The 19,586-nt window shown below is 40.5% G+C and overlaps 1 protein-coding gene across 4 annotated transcripts in view; it reads left to right on the top strand.

Annotated features, from left to right (window-relative positions):
• Positions 1-19,586, top strand: part of ZNHIT6 (zinc finger HIT-type containing 6) — a 34,546-nt gene continuing 14,960 nt past the window's right edge. Inside the window, exons 1-9 of one of the 4 annotated variants that reach the window (XR_015699084.1) lie at positions 1-148; positions 1,785-1,850; positions 1,941-2,047; positions 2,132-2,217; positions 3,556-3,659; positions 12,608-12,676; positions 13,479-13,559; positions 14,089-14,169; positions 18,121-18,185. Coding sequence is in view for 3 of the 4 variants with exons in the window: in XM_087733678.1 (XP_087589804.1) it covers positions 81-148; positions 1,785-1,850; positions 1,941-2,047; positions 2,132-2,217; positions 3,556-3,659; positions 12,608-12,676; positions 13,479-13,559; positions 14,089-14,169 (662 nt within the window). In the remaining variant the exon portion in view is untranslated. Of the gene's footprint in view, positions 149-646; positions 965-1,784; positions 1,851-1,940; positions 2,048-2,131; positions 2,218-3,555; positions 3,660-12,607; positions 12,677-13,478; positions 13,560-14,088; positions 14,170-18,120; positions 18,186-19,586 lie in introns of those variants that run through there. The other 3 variants (XM_087733678.1, XM_087733680.1, XM_087733679.1) reach the window with 3 other exon arrangements.

Raw genomic sequence — 19,586 nt, 5'->3', positions numbered from 1 at the left:
CCGCCCAGGAAAGGCCGCGGCCGGGCCCGCCTCGGCCAGGCCCCGCCGGGCACCGCGTGGGGAGGCGGCGCCGTGCAGCCATGGCGGAGCGGGAAGGCCCCGAGAGCCCTCGGCGGCCGTCGGGCGGGCGGAAGATGTCCCTGCAGAGGTAGGGGCGAGGGCGGGGTGCAGGGCCGTACCCGGGAGCGCCCTCGGGACTCCTGCACAGGCCCGTGGCCGCCGAGCCTCCCGGCCGCGCGGCCGGGCCCCGGGTGCGCCTCCCTCGGGCTCCGCGGAAACGCGGGGCCGCCGAAGGGAAAGGCTGCGCCGGCCTCTCCTCACGCGGCGCCGCGGGCCTGCCCCGGGGGCTCCGTGGGGCCTGCTGCGGGCCGGGCCTGCTGCGGGCCGGGCCTGCCTCCCCCCCGGGGGGCGCCGGGGCCTCGGGGAGCGCAGGTGCCCGAGGTGCCCGGCATCCCTGTCCCCTGCCCCGCGGCCCCCGCGCCTTCTCGTTTCTCCTCTCTGTACGTCTGGAGGGGAGTAGCCTGCTCCGCCGTGGGCGTTACCGCCTCGGTACGGGCAGTTCTGGGGTCGGTTGCTGGGCGCGGGGTGAGTTTTGTCCTGGGTGGCGGCCTCTGCTGTTGCGGGGTGACTGGGGTCTGCGCGCAGGTGACGCGTGGCAAAGTCTCCGCTCCGGCATGGCAGCGAACTACTGACGCGCCTTGGGCGCTGCGGGGACGCTGCAAGAAAAGAGGAATCCTTGTTCCGAGTATTTAACGTTTCTGTTTTGCAGCGCATGAAACAGTTTTGTTTTGTTCTGTTCTTACAATACTTCGTGCTGCCAGTATACCGAGCCACCTTCTCGTCAAGCGATGGTACTGCTCAGCTTGGCCTTCACGCTTCCCCTGGCAGCTGGCAGCGAGCGTGTGGTGGGGAGAGGAGGAACGGTATTCTGAGGCTTACGTTTTTCCTCCAGTAGTTGAACGTGGTGGGTTTGCGCCATTCTTGAAAACTTTACTGATGCGGGGAGAGGGTTATTTCCCTTCCCCGTTTGTCAGAATTAAAATAAATGAAAAGTGGTGATTGTTTCAGTTAATATGTCAAGAACTTTTTCCAAAGAATGGAAACATCTGTTGTAGCAGCCTAGTTAAAAAGCAGAAGATTATATTTGTAGAGGATTTTTTTTAATGAGATAATATTTGTTAGCTATATTCATAAAGCTTACACATTGTGCCTGAGAGGTTCCCTGACTTTGGAGTTTGCAGTACTAACAGCTAGAAGTTCTGCTGACTATATTGGCATGGTTTTTCTTTTTCATTGAAAAAATGGGATGCAGTGTTCAGGTTTCAATGTGAATCCTTGGCATTTATTTTCCACCTGCCTAAAACTGGGAGCATTATCAGCCAGCATGGTACGATACACATTACAGGTGATGTAAATGGAGAAAAGCACTGATACAACCAGGCCACGAAGCGTAAACTGATACAGCCTTGCTGTGCTTCCAACTCTGCGGTTAGCATGGTTGGTTTTTTTTTTTTCTTTTTTTCAAGCATCTGCAGTGTGTTCTAATATAGGTAAGACCCCTGTATGTGTTTGGAGATATTCTCCCTAGCTTGCGTTATTTTGTCTGCCACCTTACCTAATCCAGGGTATTTGTATTTTCTCTTTCTTCTTTCAAGGTTCAGATAACTTTTCCTGAAAATGCCAATTGATGGCGCCATAGTGCCTGGTTGTTGAGCAGGCACTTTCCCAGGCCAGTCAGGCATAAAGATGCCACTTTGTTAAGAGGTATTTTTTACTTCTTTCAGATGTGAAACATGTAGTGAAGAGGAAGCTAAGTACAGATGTCCACGATGCATGAAATATTCATGCAGGTATCTGTTATCTGAATTAAATTGTTTTGGTTTTTTCTCCCCACTCGTGCTGTACATGGCGTGTTAATGTTTTTCTTTTTGTCATTTCAGTCTGTTGTGTGTAAAGAAGCATAAGCTTGCACTGAGCTGTAATGGAGTCAGGGATAAAACAGCGTTTGTCTCTGTAAATGAATTCACCGACTTGAACCTTTTGAGCGGTAAGAACATTCCTTTTGCTTTTAAAATTCATTGGCTTTACTGGGTTAGCACTACATTTTTCCTTGTTCTTTTTTTACCTTCAGATTATCGTTTCCTGGAAGATGTAGGAAGGACAGCTGATGCTGCTGCTCGGCATCCTACTGTGCATAGTCCAGCAGCAAAAAAACTTGTAAGTTTTAAAATAGCAACTTGGTCTGTTGGAGATAGGGTTGACTACCTTTGAATTCCTACTGAGGCAGTCCCAATCCAAATTTCAGAGTTGATACCTCTCTTACGAAGGTATGAATGACCCTGAATTTTAGAGCCAGAAATCAAAAAAAGTCTCTAGGTTTGTGTAACAATAGTATTGATGGCTAAGTCCAATTGTTTAGAAGAATAAATTGCTAACAGTGTACGTTCTTAAAATTGATGCATGACGACTCTTGCTGTTTGGTGATAGATGTGTGTCCAGAAAGCCTGATCGTTTCCTTCCACCTCCGCAACTTTTTTGAATTTTTAAGTACAAAATTCCCAGGTAAACAATGAATTTATTAATTGCCTAAAAATTATAACGTGCTTCCCCATATACCAAATGAAAGCAACTAGAGTTCTGCAAAGAGTAAGTCTAAGCAACAATGAAATAAAAGCCAGCCTTATAAGGGTGAGAGGGGATTTTTGTTGAAACTCCTTCAATTCCAGTAAAGCATTAGTGAGATCACAGAAATGTATGGCATTTCCTGCAAGTCCTATGACGATAAACTGTGAAGACCAAGATCAAAAAGGGGAGGGAAAAAAAAAAAAGAAAACCAAAATCCGCTCCAAAATAGTTTGACTCATTGATATGTCACAGAAAGGCATCAGGGCCATGTTGTATTCCAGTCTTGTGAAGATATCTTTAAATATAGCACTAAACTCAGTTGGAAAGAACTCATGTTGATGACAAAGTAAATCCCGAAGAGTCCAGCTTTCTCTCAGGCAGAAGTCATACTCGGTGTGTGTACTTATCACCATGATGTCTTGAAAACATGCGCTGAAGATGGTGAGATGCTACCTAGGTCGCAGGTCTTAGGGTGTGGTACTAGGCATGTTTACGGGATGACATCCTTAGTGCTACCTCCAAATCGGAATTTGTCAGAGTGGCTGAGATGGTACTTGTGCATCCCTTCTGCTAGTGGAGCGGTAGCCCAAAAAACAGTTCTGTGGGTGGTATCACACCCTCAACGGCTGGCTGTGGCTTTTACGGTATGATGAAGAACTTGTACTGTAAAGAGGTCGTTGACATGTTATTTTTTAACCATGGAAAAACTTCACCTGAAAATGTGTCAGTTAGTTTCTAGGCTTACTTTATTAATTTTTTCATACATGATGGGTTTTTTTAAAAGTCAAAGAAAGTACTTCATTAAATGTGACCTATTCTACAATTTTCCCATAATTCCTGTCAGCATTACTCTTTTATTGTTTAACTTTCAGGTTTTGAATATATTATTCAAATTTTTTTTTTAAAAATAATGTTGGTTTTTTTTACTAGTTATATTGCTTGAGAAACAAAGCTCGAAGGTGTAATATTGACCTGAGAACGCTGCCCGTTGGATTTACAAAAAGAAGAGAAAATTCAACCACCTTCAATTTCACGTGAGTCTTCAGTTGGTTAGTCAGCAATACTTTGTTTTCACTGAATGCGTAATGATGAGAATCTGAATTCATACCAACATGCTTGCTTTTAAAATCTGTTAGTTGCACGATTTTTTTACAAAAGCTATCTAGATTTAATATTTCTTGCTGCAGCTTTTCATTTTTCAGGCTCTTTGAGCTCAGTTTAGCAGGTCATGCAATTCATGCGTTGTTTTGAAAAATACCAACATTAAGTAACAGGAGGAAGAATCAGTGCTGTTGCGGTTTTCCATCTTTTAATTAACATTGAGTTTTGTTGCTGGAAAAAGAAAACGCTTCTTTAAGGGTTTATGACAGAGGATTGATGTGGAATGATTGCAAAAATCCCTCTCTCTGAAAAGGCTGACTTTAAGTCTGAAGAGGTGCTTCCAATGCAGTTATCTCTGTTGCGTGCCGTGTTAGGAGTTGCTATGCTGGAGGATGTGGATGCTTGATACAGCGCAGCTTAGAGAGACAAGTGCAGACAGACAGATATGAATTCAGGAAAAAAGCTAAGAAGACTTCAAGTGTTCTTCCCTTTATCCACTCTGTGGGTTTTCTCTGATATCCAGAGTTTGTATTTTAAAGTATTTTCACAGTAAAAAAAAAAAAAATTACAAACTATTTCATTATGGCAGGAAACAGGTCTAGAGTTCAGCTTGATGACCTCCTGGGAGCAAATATAAATGCCTTCTGAGCTTCTCACAGTAATCAGCTGTGCCAGCTATCGTCCACTTGTTTTCTTCGTGGTCGCAGTTTTGGTGGCAAGTTCTGCTTTCAGGATGCATTTTTCCCTCTCTTCCCTCAGATGTACAAGCCATGGTGTAAAGTGCGGCGTCTGGCAGGGTGAGGTGCCGATGGCTGAGGACTGACTAGCCACCAGGTGTCTCTCTCTGACAAAGTAATAACCAACCTGAAAAACAGCTCAACAACCTTGCCTGTACCGTTTCTTCTGTTCTGGGGCAAAAGCACAGGTTTTTGTTTTTGCAGATATCTTAATTTTTAGCAGAACATAAGGCATAAAACAGGTGTAGAAGTGTAACCTTTTAAAGTTACATATTTTACCAGTTCTGCTAGAGAAAACCCAGGGTGGATCAATGGAAAGAAAGGCAATCTGGGGCATTTTCTCCTCCCTCTACCCCTAATTTATACGTTGCTGAGGCTCTCCCCTCAGAACAGACCAGGGGATAGCCCCAAACCTTGCAGATGTTAATCATGCAAGCAGAGGCTGTCTGCCTCTGCACTGACTTTCTTTTCCTTGGCTACATGCTCTACCTTTTACAGACATCTTCTGCTAGTCTCATGCTGTTGAAATATCTCAGACTTAGAGCTGAGTTTAACTTTCCTGGGGAACTTCCTCAATGTTGTGGATAAAACACCACAAACACCCTTAGGAGTACAAGGTAATGAGTAGTCTTTAAGAGCCAGAGCAAGTGCAGAAAGCCCAGGGATGCTTGCTGGGATCAGTAGCTAAGAGAAGGGCAGAAGAATAGAAAAGGCACAGATACAGGGAGATTGGGAAGATTGGGAAGATCCTGGGCATGGTACAATGCTGTGCTGATAGAAAATTGCCTTCATGTACCATGTTTTTCAGTTCTTTTTCTCTAGAAAGCCTTTTTGGGTACATACTGAAGTGTAGCTTGTGTTGAGAACGAATTTACCTTTGAGCAGATTACATTTTCATGTGTGTCATGCTTTATGTTGTTTAACAGAAGCAGATTTAAAAACTAAGAGGATGGTGCATGGAAGGTGACTTATTGGGAAATAGGCACGGAGGTATTTCACAGGCTGCCTGGGAGAATGCCTTACTGGGTTTTTTTTGTCAATCGTAAAGTCCTGGGGTATTATTTTGGGTTGTTGTTTTGGGATGCTAGCCTTTCTGGGACTTTCACATCCCATCAGAAGGAACATAACGTTCCCTCTTCTTAAGAGGATAGGAAATAACCATCTCTTTCCTGTAAATGCTGTCCAAGGGCATGGAATATGCTCAGTGAGTACTACACGAAGGAAACGTTTCCTTTCTTTTGCTGCTACTGTTATTCACGCAGCAATGGGCTGTTTGAATTCAGTGATGCAGATTAAAAATTCACCTTTGTTTTTGTTTTTTCTTTTTTTAATTGACATGTTTTGCTTACTCTCCTTACATGTGTTCCTGAGGAATCAAACCTCAGGTTTGATCGAACCAGTGAGTATCAGCCATTTAACACCTATCCCGTGTGATGTCATGACACCCATGGTGTTTTGTTGAATATTACGTTCAAATGCGGTAAAGCTGTGCAAATAGTTGCTTTATATAAGCATAACACCTGACAGTGGTCAGGGTCTGGTGTGTCTACTCTTGTGTAGATCTGAACCCCTTCTCACGCTGCTTGTCAGTCAAGATTTGCAGAGGCGTTGCTGCAGAGGGTGGATGTTCGAAGCTGCTCTACACATGTGCATGGAAGGCTGAGAACAGTCTTCTCTGATGTCCTCTTCACGCTCTCCGTGTGAGCCAAGCTGTTAGGCTGTACAAGGCAGGAATCAGAGTAATCCAAAACTAGGAAGTACAAGATGTATTCTTCTATCATCCCCTGCCCATGCCAGCTCTGGAGGACAGATCAGTGGTTGTTTGGATGTGTTAACCAGACTCTTCATTTCCTGGTTTCCATTAGTTTGCTAAATTCGGTGTTGTGAAAGCGTATGTGCCAATGCTGGGCAACCCGTGGATTAGACTAACTTGTAATATTATTAGATAATGGAGGGTTATTAGAAAGTAGAGTCCGAGTCTGGTTTGTGAACGCATGGGGTGTCTGACTTAGAGATGGTTTAGGACGTCTTATTTGCAAATTATTTTTAATGTGCTGCTTCACCCTACCTTTCCTGTGGTGCCCTTATTTCCAATAGAAGTGATAGTTCCCCTTCTGGACACGTGCTGCTGTGGAGTTGGGGTGGCCTGCGGGAATAGGGAGCCTTTGGGAAAGGGGTGGAGAATGTGACCAGGTTGGTACGAGGGCTGGGGCAGCAACTGGGGAGCTCCAGTCAGGAGGGCAAATGGGAAGAGGGGAGGGAGCTTGCAACTCCATGGCTCTTGGTTCCCTGCTGGGAGATGATGGCAGCCGTGAGAAGCTGAAATGGGTAAGTGCAGCTCTGCAGTCTGTGCTGCCCTGCTCCAGCCCTCCCTGCTGCTTACACTGTCAGAGCCATCTCCACCCAGCTTCCTCCGCGCTCCATTCACAGCACGTCCCAGACAAAATCCTTCTTACCTCTCCTCCCTGCCAAGAGGGGCTAGAGGGCTACAAGTCTCCTTCCCTGGTGGAAGGGATGCCTGCAGCTTGGGAGCATTTGATCAGATGATATATGTGGGAGAAGAAGGAATCTTTTTCATTATCTCTCTTTGATTTAATTCTGAGAACAAAATAATATAGTGTGGAAATTTGGGATTAGCATCAGTTAAGTGTTAGTGTTACAGAAGCTACTTTGAGGTACACCTGAAAGCCCTAAAATGTCAACTCTAATCCTTAGCTAGGCGGGGATAATTAAAATTAATTGTTTGAAGTGTTGCTGATCTTGAGAATTCACCAAGGAGTTATTTGAGCTGGGTTTTGGGCTGATATTACACTGTTGGAGCTGTTAAACTTGAATTTAGTTCTTTCTTAGTACATAGTTCTGCTTGCTTTCTAGGACCCACCAAAGTAAGTTCCCAGGCAAAGGAATGCTACTGTGGAGTGATCAGAGAGCAGGATGTTCATGCATTTCAGTAAATCAGTAGCTTTTCAGAATATCCCCACGTGAAGATGAGTACCGAGTTCTGCAACTGAGATTTTTTTTTCTTTTTTTTAGCAACTGAAATGTTTTATTCTCATAGTGAATCTGATGGTAATTTTGTTTATTTGCAGAAGTTAGAGGACAGTTTTATTCTTTAAAGATTATTACAGTTTGGGTTACTCGGCCTTCACAGGGTCCCTTTGATTTACACAGGACTTTCTGTTCAAGCCCGGCATTTTTGATTATTGCAACACATATGGTTAGTAACATCTCCTGCTGTTGGGAGGCCCCTTGATAGAAGACCATATGTGTTACAAAGGAAGTGTGCTTCAGTTTCTTCATTGATTGTCTTGCTGTTTACTGTAACTAGGAAACATATGAACTTTCAGTAGAAATATTTCAGTTTTAATGTTTATGCATCAAATCCAGGAATTAGCTTGATGAAGTTTCAAGAAAACAAGACATCTTCTTTTGTGCTGTGTTGTTAAAAGTGCCACAAAGTCAATTTGGCGCTCGGAACACAGAGTTCGGGGGGGGCAGGGGGGATGAAATCATCACGCTTCTGAGTGTTCTCTTATTTTAATTTTTTTTTTTTTAATCCATAAAAGAATCTAGTCACTTACTTTGGCTGAATCTTCATTGCTTAAGAAAGTTGAGAAAGGCATTATTATCCAAAGGTGTAGACACTGAATGCCCAGTGTTTCAATTAAACTTCAGTGCATTAGGTGAGAGTACTGGGTATTGTCAAGTTAAAGGATAACTGATCCTTCATTAAACTTCTTTATGTCCTTTTTATGTCTTTTATCAATTCAAAGTAACATGGGAAATACTACAGTATTTAGGTTTGGATGTAGGCTGTCCTGTATCCTATTTTTAAAACATTTTAAGAATATTAGTTGCTGAATAGAAACAAAATCATCAGTGAATTGCTGTCTTTGACAAGCTGGGAGTGAAGTACTTCTGCAGAGCCAGAACTGCAATTGGTATTTTAAGATGTGATGAATTTGGATTTTTTTTGTGGATATATATTTTATTTTACACATATATATATACACACACACATTTAAAAAGGTTTTATATACATAAAACCTTCTACTGCAATCTAGGCAAAATTGACTGTTCAGAGGAAACCTAGGTAAGAAAGTTAAGCTTTATGAGATATTTCATAGATGTTTTAAGAAATATGTAAACATTGGACCCTTCTAAAAATCTACCAAGGCACTTAACTGGTATGTCCAAGTCCCAGAATCCTTTGTAGATCTGTCCTTTAATTCCCCGCAGCTGTACTGCCTGCACCTGCAGTACTTGGAGCATCTTCCTAGGTACTGCACCATAAAAGATGGTCAGAATTTTTGCAGTTGTCCTGAGAGCTAGCTGAAGGTAACAGCCACTTTGTATATACTGCTGCTGTCTTTGTAACATCAGAAGTAAAAATCTTTCAGTTGTTGCTGTGAAAAATGTAAAAATCATTTACATGTAGTTCTGTGAAAACTACAGTTGATTATAGAAAATATTTTTTTTTAAGTTTTAGGAGGAATGAAAGGGAGACAGTTACTTTTCTTTAGAAGAACAGCAATTGCAAAACAGCTTGTGCACTTCTGAACATAACTTGCAGCTATGACTCACACAGGGGAAGAGGTGCTTGGCTCCTCTTTTTCCCTCTGATCAGTTTCCATGCTTCTGAAGCAGCCAGAATAGGATGTGAAGCCAAGCAATGCAGGGATGGACTGTGATGCTGCTTTTACTGACATCAAGGATGTGCTTGTGCCTCATCCAGATCTCTGCCATTTGGTAGTTTTGTAGTCAGTGCCTTGGTATTAAGAAAACCGTGGAGTGGCGTTCCATGGCAGCTGAGCAGCATGGAACACTTCATGCAGTGAGCTGTTACTCAACTGCAGATGACTTACTCAATTAAGCATTTTCATTTAGAAAATGAACATAGTACATGTCAGTTGTATTTGAAGGAAATACTACCCCAGTGAGCCATAATGGAAAATGAAGTCAGTGAGATCTGGAGCCAGGATATCTAATTTTAATCAGAACTTGTTGTGAAGCGGCTTTGATAGCATATACAGTTGACATCAAGTTCTCTAACTGGGCAGGCATCAGTGATGGTGAGGGATGCTTCACTTTAGTAACAGGCACCCAGCAGGTTGTTTTTCAAGACTTCATTGTACAGTGAAGAGAATGAGGCTATTCCAATTCTAAGCTTCTTTTTTCCTTGCCTCCTTCTACACAGTTCTTCATCTTACCTCTTTCTGCTTGCCATTTACTGTCCGGCAAGAGTGCTTTGAAGTGAGATTAAGTAACTGTAGTTCCGGTATTAGCATGCTGAAAAAAAATCAACATTTCTGATTTTCCAAAGTGAAACTTTTTGACAAGCGGTGATCTTTTTAACTTCGGTGTTCAGGCTCCCTGTGCACAGCTCTTTCTGTGCACTATTCTATAGACTAGATTGTGCCTCGAAAGGGGAGGGAGGGCGAAAGTCTGAAAAGATCCCTCTTAAGCTGATTATACAGCTGCAGTGATGAGCTGAGTCTGCCTCAGTGAGCCCACAGGGAACTGGTCTTGCATGTGAAATCAGAATGTGCTGTGTGACAACCGTTTCTGCAGACACAGAGTATTTCTAACAGGTAGCAGATAGCTAGAAGTACTTCGGGAACATTTCTTTTTCAAGGGCCTGTGTTGGAGACAGCCCTGTAGGCCACATTCCAGTTTCTGTGAACTGTGTCATGGTTTGTCTGTTTCCACTTCGGAGGGGAAGATCTGCAGTACTCCGATTGCTTTGGCTGTTTTGATTTAAAAATTTGCAGAAAGAAAATCCATATCACAGGAAAGGCTGGTCACTTAGAGTAGATAAACATGGCCTGTTTGGAAAAATTTGTGGAAGATGATGCGTTAAATGAAAAAACGCTAGAAAGCCTCATTTTAGTTGATAACGTATATCAAAAACCTCATCTGAACAGTCCTTGTAAGTATTTTAGTAAATGTGCCCATCATTAGTGTTTCCTGCAGCTAATGATGGTGACCCTGTTTCTATGTCTAAAGATTACCAGCTTTTACTAAAGTCTCCTTCAGAAGGTGCTTTGAATTAATACCATGCCATGTTAAATGCCAGATATTAACATATGTCTGAGAGAGGAATCACAGGCTTGTTAATCGCAAATCAATTGAACTGGTTCCATAACCCTGTTGATATTCCAGTTTGTTCTATGCATACGGTAGTGGTGATGCTTCCTTCAGCTGTCAAGATGAAGAATTGCAAAACCTTGTTTCACTCATCTTGCAAAAAACTTCCAATATTCCACTCACCGATTTTATTTCAAAACCTTTTTCAGTTTGGTAATCTAAGACGGTATCATACCAATATGCAGAATAGCATAAAATTCATGAGGCAAGATACTATTTCAGCTTCTGGTTATATATGCTATGTAATTAATAATGTTTTCTGTGTTATCCTCCAGCTTTGGTCATACAGTCTTCTAACCTCTTTCAGACCTGTTGTGCTCTAACTTCACCTTTTCATTTAAGGAAGGCTTTCTCATTCTTGGCTTTAACAAACATGACCAGATAGAGGGGAAGAATCCCAAGGCATGCTGCACAACTCTGCTGAGTCACGTGCTGCTTTGGGGACCTTGGCCTTCATTACTTCTTTTTATTCTAATTAGTGGCTCCTTGGAGCTAGGATTCTTGCTTCCTCTCTCTTTGGTAAACACACTTCTGATTTTACTTATACTACGGCAAGTGTAGTTCATCTGTAAAGCTCAGTTTTCTCTTAGGAATAACTAGGTAAGGGAATGATTATCTATTTGATAAGAGCACTTTTTTTAATAAAGTGCTTGCATTTAAAAATTGGTATCATAGTTAATTGAACTTAGCAGCTAACTTGTTCAGTGTTTTGCTACTGGATGCACGTACACTTGTCTCTGCAGCCAGCTAGAACCTGCTGGATAATGTTTCATCTGCCTGATAGGCAAGTTAAACAACATGTTGGAACAACACCGGGTTTACTTTTAATTGTAGTACCAGAATCTTTGCATAACTGATGGTGATTGTCCTGGATATAATGATTCGTAGGTCTTAAGTAGTTTAAAAAAAGGCGGGGGGGGAGTACCATTAGATGTTCCTGTGCTTCACATAGATGTCTGGCCTCCAGTTTCTGAATGGTAGTAGTTCCCTCCTTCCTTTTCCAAATCTTTGCTGTTTGTTATGAGTGTAAAATTCTGAACCAGAGCAAGGGGCCATGCACCTACCTTTTAGACTGTGCTTTTTCTTAGGAGATTTCTTTTAGAAAAATATTTATTGTTGCGCTCACCATACCAAATGGGAGAATTTGGAGCAATGACGGAGAAAATGCTTTGTCTTAAGTCAATATTGACTTCAGCAGCATTTCTGAACATGAGTAAAAAGGCAAAAAGATACTTCCTAATCTAGCAAAGTATCCTCTAGGTAATACTGCCTTTCTTAAGATGATACTGCACTGGAACCATGCTTCAGTAGCTTCTATCCTCAGGTATTAATTATGCTAGCTGGAAAGGGAAGTTAGGTCTTAAAACTAACAAACTGGAGAAGGGAGCATGACATCAATTTTTGTCTCTACCAAAAGCTTCCTGGTCTTTCTGTGAGACATTTATTCTTTCTAACTTCTGTTACCCATGTTATGTCAAAATGCAGCTTCCCTCCCTGCCCATGACATATTTCCTATTTAGGCAATCACTGCTGTGAAAAGTCGAGTCCCCTATTTTATGTAGAACCTGGCCTCAGCTGGGACTTCTGGCTATTATTGTTGCACAGGTTTGGCAATCTGTCCTGGGTGATAAGCCAAAAAGCATTTTCCTTTTCTGAAATTAAAGGGCAGCTATACATATAGAAAGTCAGCTGGAAGATACTCCCTTTTAAAATGTGAAATGCTGTTGATATCTTGGTGATATCTTACCTGTCTTTGTAGGGAACAGATTTTTATCCCATGAGGACTTGAAATTCAGCAGGATCTGGGAGCAGTGCATCTTTCAAAGTGCCTCTCAGCTTCTCTACATGCCCCTTTTTACTCTCTGAAAACACCATTCAAAATCTTGACTACGTGTTTTCTTCTGCGCCCATGTCATAGGCTACCGAGCTTTATCATAGAAAAAACAAGTAGTAGTTACCAGCTAACATTAAGAATATGCATTTCTTTTTCTTTTCAGGGAGAAAAAGTTCTACTGGCATTTGAAGCTCGTATTTCCTCACTGTCATGCTGAATACACTTTAAAAGGGTACAGACCTTGAAAAACGGGTTTTTATAAAGTTTAAATTAGTCTGTTGAAATTGAACTGCAAAATACTTTGATCAGTTCTTATCTATTTCTGTTATACAAGGTAAATTCGAATATTATTTTTAGTCTTAATTAAAAGGGCGTTTAAATGGAAAAAAATGCTTAAAGTTGTGTAGTCCTTTCCTCTTTGAAAGCTAGCTGGCTTTTCAAATCGGGCAAAATGTTTGATCGCTAGTCCTCCTCTCTGTGTAAACAGAGCAGCTTGTATATTCATGACAGCGATATCCTGTACACCTAACATATTCTGTTCTCATGGAGCATACATTCAGCAAGATTTGCCATCCCTCCTCGCCTGCACACTGGAGCTGACCTTCATATAGGATGAAATGATTGCATTGTTTGCTTTGTAGGAAATCGCACAAGCACATTTTGCAAAGGGGCAAAAAATAAGCTTTTGTTGACAAATCTTTCTCCTTTTTTCCTAGCCTGAAGGGGGATGAGAAGCATGCCCTTGTCTACTTCTAGGGCTGTAGGAACAGCATGTTTCTCCTGCAGGGTTAGAAACTAGAGATACGCATCTGTTTACTCCTTGTAGATGCCAGTGAAGTCCCAGTGTTGAAATTGAGATAAAGCTGTCAATTATTTATGCTGTATTGATACACATTTATGATGGTCCCATAAAGTACCCAGTTGTGCTGCTGTAGCATGCAAATATACAGCTTCCTCCAAATGCCTCAGATAATAGATTTTTGTGTACATGATGAACCATGTCTTACGTATTTGATTTTTATCTTTGGTGAAAGGGTGCCTGACGATAAAACACTCGCTGATATCCTTAAGCCGTATATTGATCCAGTGGAGTCAGATCCTGTAGTTTGTCAAAGGTGTGTATTGAATAACTTTTCTGCCTAGTTCATCTAATGCACTAATAAAAGAAGGGGACGGTTCTGAATAAATGGCTTAAACTAGCTGCACTTTCAGCATGCAGAGCTGAGTTCCCAGTCAGCAGTACATCTTTACTTTCTGTGATGAAAACCATCCTAACGTTCACCAACCAACTAACCCTGGAGTATAGCCACCAAATGTAAACCAGGAAAAGATTAAGAAATAGACTTGTGGCATAAAGATCAAATAAACCAACTGTAATTCTAAAGAATGTAATCATAATTAACCTCACTGAGGGTGAGAGTGAACCTTTCCTTTGGAGTAATTAGAAAAACATACTAGTAATCGTAGCCCTCATTTATAAGAAATACTTAGGATGTGGCAAATTTTTGTCTTTATGAAGAAATATATACTTTTGGCTGTTGACATGCAAAAGATATCCATGTCTTACGGATGATAGCAAGAAAAGTCATTGTACATCATTGTTTCTTCATCTCTGTTGCATATTCTTTTTTTTTTCTTTTTCAGATTAAAAATATATACGGGGTCTCCTCGGTCAGATGTACAAATTTTAATGAAAATAGAAAACAGGAAACAAAATTCTATCAGGTAAGGTGGTTCTTCAGTTTGTGTGGTTATTAATTAAAAATAGCAAAAAGAAATAATACGTTTCTTAGTCTTTAACACTACAAATGGAGATTGCATGATCTCATGGCTTAAACTTCAGTGAGTAATTACCAGCCACCTTAAAAATTACTCAGCAAAAGTGTCTTTTAATATGTCAACATACTAAAATGTCAAAAATGTCTTTGTCTTTTAATATGTCAACACTGAATTTTCTGTGCAATTACTGAATAGTAAATTCAGCTGACACGTACTTGGACAATTTCAGAAGCTAGGGCACTCACAGCTACATTGGTGGAATAGTGAGTGTACCTGAACTGCTTCAGCAGCAGTCCATGCAAATGTAACAATGTCTGCAGCGAAGATAGTTTTGTGTTAAAATGCTAAATTACTGTATTGACCAGCAGGAATGTAGACATCCATTCCCTTCTGCAAGTTCCTTTGTGGATATGTTAACCTCCTCAAGAAAATTGAAGTGATAGATGAGGAGAGCTGTCTTTTTAAATCACTGCAGCAAAAATTATGTGCTTATCAGCATCCAGTCACTGCATTTGAAATAACACATTTTTCTCAAAGTTACTAGCTCATCACTCTTCATGTTACCATATTTCTGGGTGTGGGCTTTTAAGTCTCCAGAATTCAGACTTGTGCAGAATTGTTTTCTTTGTTTCCAGAACAGAAAATAATCTTGAACTTCAAAATTAAACTTTAAAGAAATATTTTTTGTTGGTATAAATACCATTTTGAACACTCCACCCTGTTGTCATTGTTGCTGAGAAGGATATGTACCAGCTTAATATCATAGCTTATTGTGGTTGACCAGTGATTCCTAGTTAGGGTTCTTAAAGTACATTCTTTTCTTCAAATGTAACAAATGTAAATAATATGCTTCCCTGAAGCATGGTATATTATTTCTAAAAGGGAAAAAAAGGTATACCAAAAAAATTTTAGTTGTAACTGAGCTTCCTGTTTGTGCTGTATTTTTTCCCCAGTAAGTACTATTCAAAAATGTGTAATGTACTTTGAAATTCAAGCCCCAAACTCTTCATGCTTTTGATTTTTTTTCCCCTCCTTGCAATCATTACTTGAAATATGGTTGTAACATTTGCCATCAGAGTTGTTAGCTAAAAACCTGTTGGTTTTAAGTGAAATGTCTGGACTGATTGCCATTTAATTCAAGAATAAACAAATTCTGGGTGTTTAGGGTGAAAATTTAGAAATGCTGGTATTGTGAGCTACCCTGGAAAGTTCATTGCAGAAGCACCTGGGCAGATGAAGCTTTACCAGTTCTCTGCCTGTCTTTCTACTCTATTTCCAGTGCTCCATGAAGGGCTGGCTATTCAGCACAGGCACTTTAGCCATACAGGTTGTATGTGGTGTTGCAGCCACATAAAGAAGTCCTTCTAGAGCTCAGCTCTGGGAAATGAGATCGGAAACAATTTCCCATTTTTAAAATATTTTTAACAGACTCTTCTGCTCATCTGTTAATCGTGGTACTCGGGACAGGTTCCCAGAGCATGATCAACCTCTGTCCCTTTCTCAAGTAATTAACTCAAGTTAATGCAGCAAAAATTGAAAATGCATTCAGTGTATTACTGCTGTACATCTTCTTGCAGTACCTGATTGGAAAGGCAGTATTCAAGCAATGATATTGAATGTTAATTTGTATTTTAAAAATACAGTAATTTATACACAGGTGGGTTTTTCCCTGGTATTTTAGTGCTTGGTTTTTCATATTTCTTTTTTTTTAGAAAGGAAGAAAAAATTGCTTTTGTAATAGCAGGTAAAGTTCACCTTTTAATCTTTTGAAGTAGGGTATGTAAGTTGCATAGAAGGCTTGGGAAAGAAACCAGTTTAATATCGAAGTGGACCATCTCTTGTGCTCATCAATTGCTTTTGTTACTTCACCATTTTCCTCTTCTGAAATCTGTATAATGCTTCCTTAGCTCACAGGTTTGTTGAGAGAGAATTCTTTTTCATGAAGCTTTTTAGAAGAATCTCAAGAGTTGTGCTACACATAAATATCCTTAAGTTTGAGCCTCATCTGTATTCCCAGAATCAGCTATGTTGGTTGATATTAAAGTCACAGTAATGAGTATTTATCCCACTTAGTGAATGTAAATTTTAAAAAGAACTGTAGAAAGTTAAAATAGAAAAGTTCTTTGACTTGAGGAATGCAACTCCTCACTTGGAAATCATGTGAATCTTTTCATACAAGTTGGTGGAGCAGGCCCAGCTGCGGCAGTGCAGACAGGTCGAGGAAGCAGCATATTGAAAGAAGATTCCACTTCTGAAAGGAAAGAACAAAGTTTGTTTGAAATGATGGGACTGCTATGTCAGCAGGAAAGCATCTTCTGTCGACATAAGCTGTGTCTCTGCCAGCAGGCGCTCTCAGTGCGGTTATGCCAGCGTAGTTGTTGTGACAAAGGCTCTATGAGGGAATTTAAATTTTTACTGTAGTTGCATTACAATTAAGTAAGAGAATTTATTTTGATTTCTTCTCCTTTTGGCCCCCCCACCCCGAGTTAAATTAATTTGAGGTCGATAGCTCTCATTCTATAAATCAATACCTGGAATTGCAGTGGAAGTACTTGCGATTGTAACGGGACCGGCTCGCTGCTTAGTGGTGTTCAGTGTGGAACAAAAGGTGAGCGCAGGCAGAGCTCTCTCACATTTCTTTATCTACGTTTCTTTAACAGTGGGGAGCTGTTAATGGCTGGTTTGTGTAGCCTCAAGTGCCACTGTCAGCTCAGAGTAATTTCTCATCCTGTGCCACCTCATTCTGCGTGATTTTAGGCTGTATGGCAAAATCATCTTCTGTCACTCTGGGCAGACTGGAGGAGTAGGATTGATGTAGTCTACTAACACATGCAAGTCTACATGAATGTCGTGTTATCCAAAACTTCCCCTGTGCCCACCAGAAAAATTCCTTTTCCACAAGCACTAGATAATAGAAAGGCTGTAAATATACGTTGTTGAATCGGATGTTGTTTTTAGGCTTAGCGGAACCTTTTGAAAAAAATACTTTTCATAGTTACAATTACGTATTATTGAGGAAGTGCAATGGTGTTTCAGAGAACATCTAAGCAGGATTATTATGGGTTATAAAATGTTAGTCTTCTAGTTTTAAGATAAGTATGTTACAGAAGGATTTTAGTATTTCCTGCAATTGTTTATGAAACAGGAGTTTGTGGTCTAGTCTTGGCTGGTTTCTGTGTTTCACAGCAAACGGCCCTTTTAGTTTGAAGGTCCTGTTGCAGAATGCTTTAAATTTTTGGGGTTTTCTTTTTTTCTTTCTCCAGGAATATAAATTAGCCATGTAGTACAGATTTCTGCTTGCTCACAGTTCTGCAGAACTTCAGAAAGCAACTGAATAAATCCACTGGTGTGCAGATATGGATAGCTGCAAAACAACATGGTGCTTACTTTTTTCTTGCTAGGTGCCTTTTGTCATCCGTGCTGACAGTTCTTAGAGAACTTTGTGATAAGCTCTTATTTCTGTCTTGTAAGAACTGCTTTCAGTATGAATTGGTAGCACTCCACAATTCCTTGGAGTAACCTAAACCATAATCTCTCCTCATGTCCTCTCCTCCGTACCTAACACTGTAACACGGTAACCGGTACACCACTTGATAGTCTTTGCATTAGCTGCACTTACTTTATAGGGAATCTTACGAAGGAGGGTTTGAAAAAACGAGTGTTACACAACTCTCTTCTTCCTTTAAAACCTTGGTTTGGAAAAAATCTGCCTTTGAATGGGTTATAACAGTTTTCCGTTTGGTGGTGCTTGCCTCTGTCACCTGTTATGCAATATTTAGTTGGTGGTTGGTGTCCATTCTCTCCTCGGCTCTAACTTCCAAGAAAGGTTTAACTGCTGCTTCTTGGATGATTTTTACAGTCTACATTCTTTTATAAAGTAGTCTTTTCTTTCTTCAGGATAAATTAGTGTCCTGACTGTCTTCAGTCCTTTATTTGGGATGCCTTCAAAGTGACTTCATATGGTAAGAGTATTGCTTTTTCCACTAAGGAAACGAAAGATGCAACTGCCAAATTATACAATCTGGTTTGGGAAATACACCTTCTTATTTTCCTGAGGATTGCCTTATTAGGCTTTGTGTAACAAAAAAAAAAACAACAAAAAAAAGAACCAACAACCAAACACCCAAAAAAACCCAAAACAAAACCAATGCCCTAAAAAAGAATTCCTAAATCCAGCAGACCCTTCATAGTTGTTATGAGTAAGTTAATGGTCAGAAATAACTACAGATACTTAATGAAAAAGTTATTTACTCATCCTTGTCATATAAGATGATCCTATTTATAGACGAGAAATAATGGCAACAGACTTGTTTTCCAGTAGATATTTTAATCTGAGACAATTAATAAAATAAATCTTAATGAGGTTAAACCACACAAACGGAATATCTCTTTTACCGGGTTCAGTAGTATCTTGCATGAATCTAGTTTAGATAGTTGCCTGTCTTTAATCACGTGCATTTAGTTTAATGGAATTTAAAAATAATGCGTTCTTAAACATCAATGTTAGATCTTTTATATAGTAATTTTCTTTTTTGCCTGTTAATATATTCAGAATGGCATGTGAATATTGTTTCAGAATAAGTTGTTGTAGAAGACTTTTTGGGATTTGAAGATATCAGTAGGCACTGACAGAATATTTAGGCACTTGGAAAATATAGTCTGGTTGGCCTTAAAAGCCTTGCGAAACCCAGTGCTTTCAACGGACCATATCCTTCAAGGAGCTGGAGTACAGAGCAATACCAGACTGTATCCTGTAGCTTTCCTGTTGTAGAACTGCCGCACCATACAGGGATGCATATAGAATCAGTTGTAGGATTGTTTTTTGTATCAGTAGTATGGGTGCAGCTCATGCTTCAATTACTCCGAAAGCCAAAAATATCAAAAGCATTTTTGTACCAGCTCCAACATCAAGGGGCTCCTTACTCTCTGGGGTGACATTGGCTGGTGCACATGAGAATACTGGCATGTTTGCCACTTAATTCTTGTGGGCCACAGGGAAGAAAATCTGCTAAACAAGTATCAGAGGTTCTTCTCTACTAAATGCCATTGCTTTGTGGTGGTGAACGCTTATTTTGCTTTAACTGATCCAATGCAGTTGCTTCCCAGAAGGCTGGATGATGTTAGTAATTTTGGAGCACTTCCCTGTCTCAAGATCAGCTGGCAGAAATGAGAGTTATTTCCTTGGATGACTGAGTTCTGAGCTCAAAGAGAATTTTCTTTTGTAGTCTATTGTTTTTAAATAACTAAGGGTTAGAACACATTAGTAGGTCGCAGTAGTCACAGTAATAGATTGAGGAAGATGAAGTAAATTTTTTGCTTTAGTGTGTGCAAATATGCCAACTGACTTTCGGAAAATCGTCTTG

Source organism: Nipponia nippon, unplaced genomic scaffold (assembly GCF_047370975.1).
Source record: "Nipponia nippon isolate SJK-2023a ecotype South Korea unplaced genomic scaffold, ASM4737097v1 scaffold_5, whole genome shotgun sequence".
In the NCBI taxonomy this organism is placed as follows: Eukaryota; Metazoa; Chordata; class Aves; order Pelecaniformes; family Threskiornithidae; genus Nipponia; species Nipponia nippon.
This window is presented reverse-complemented; position numbering and strand designations above follow the sequence as displayed.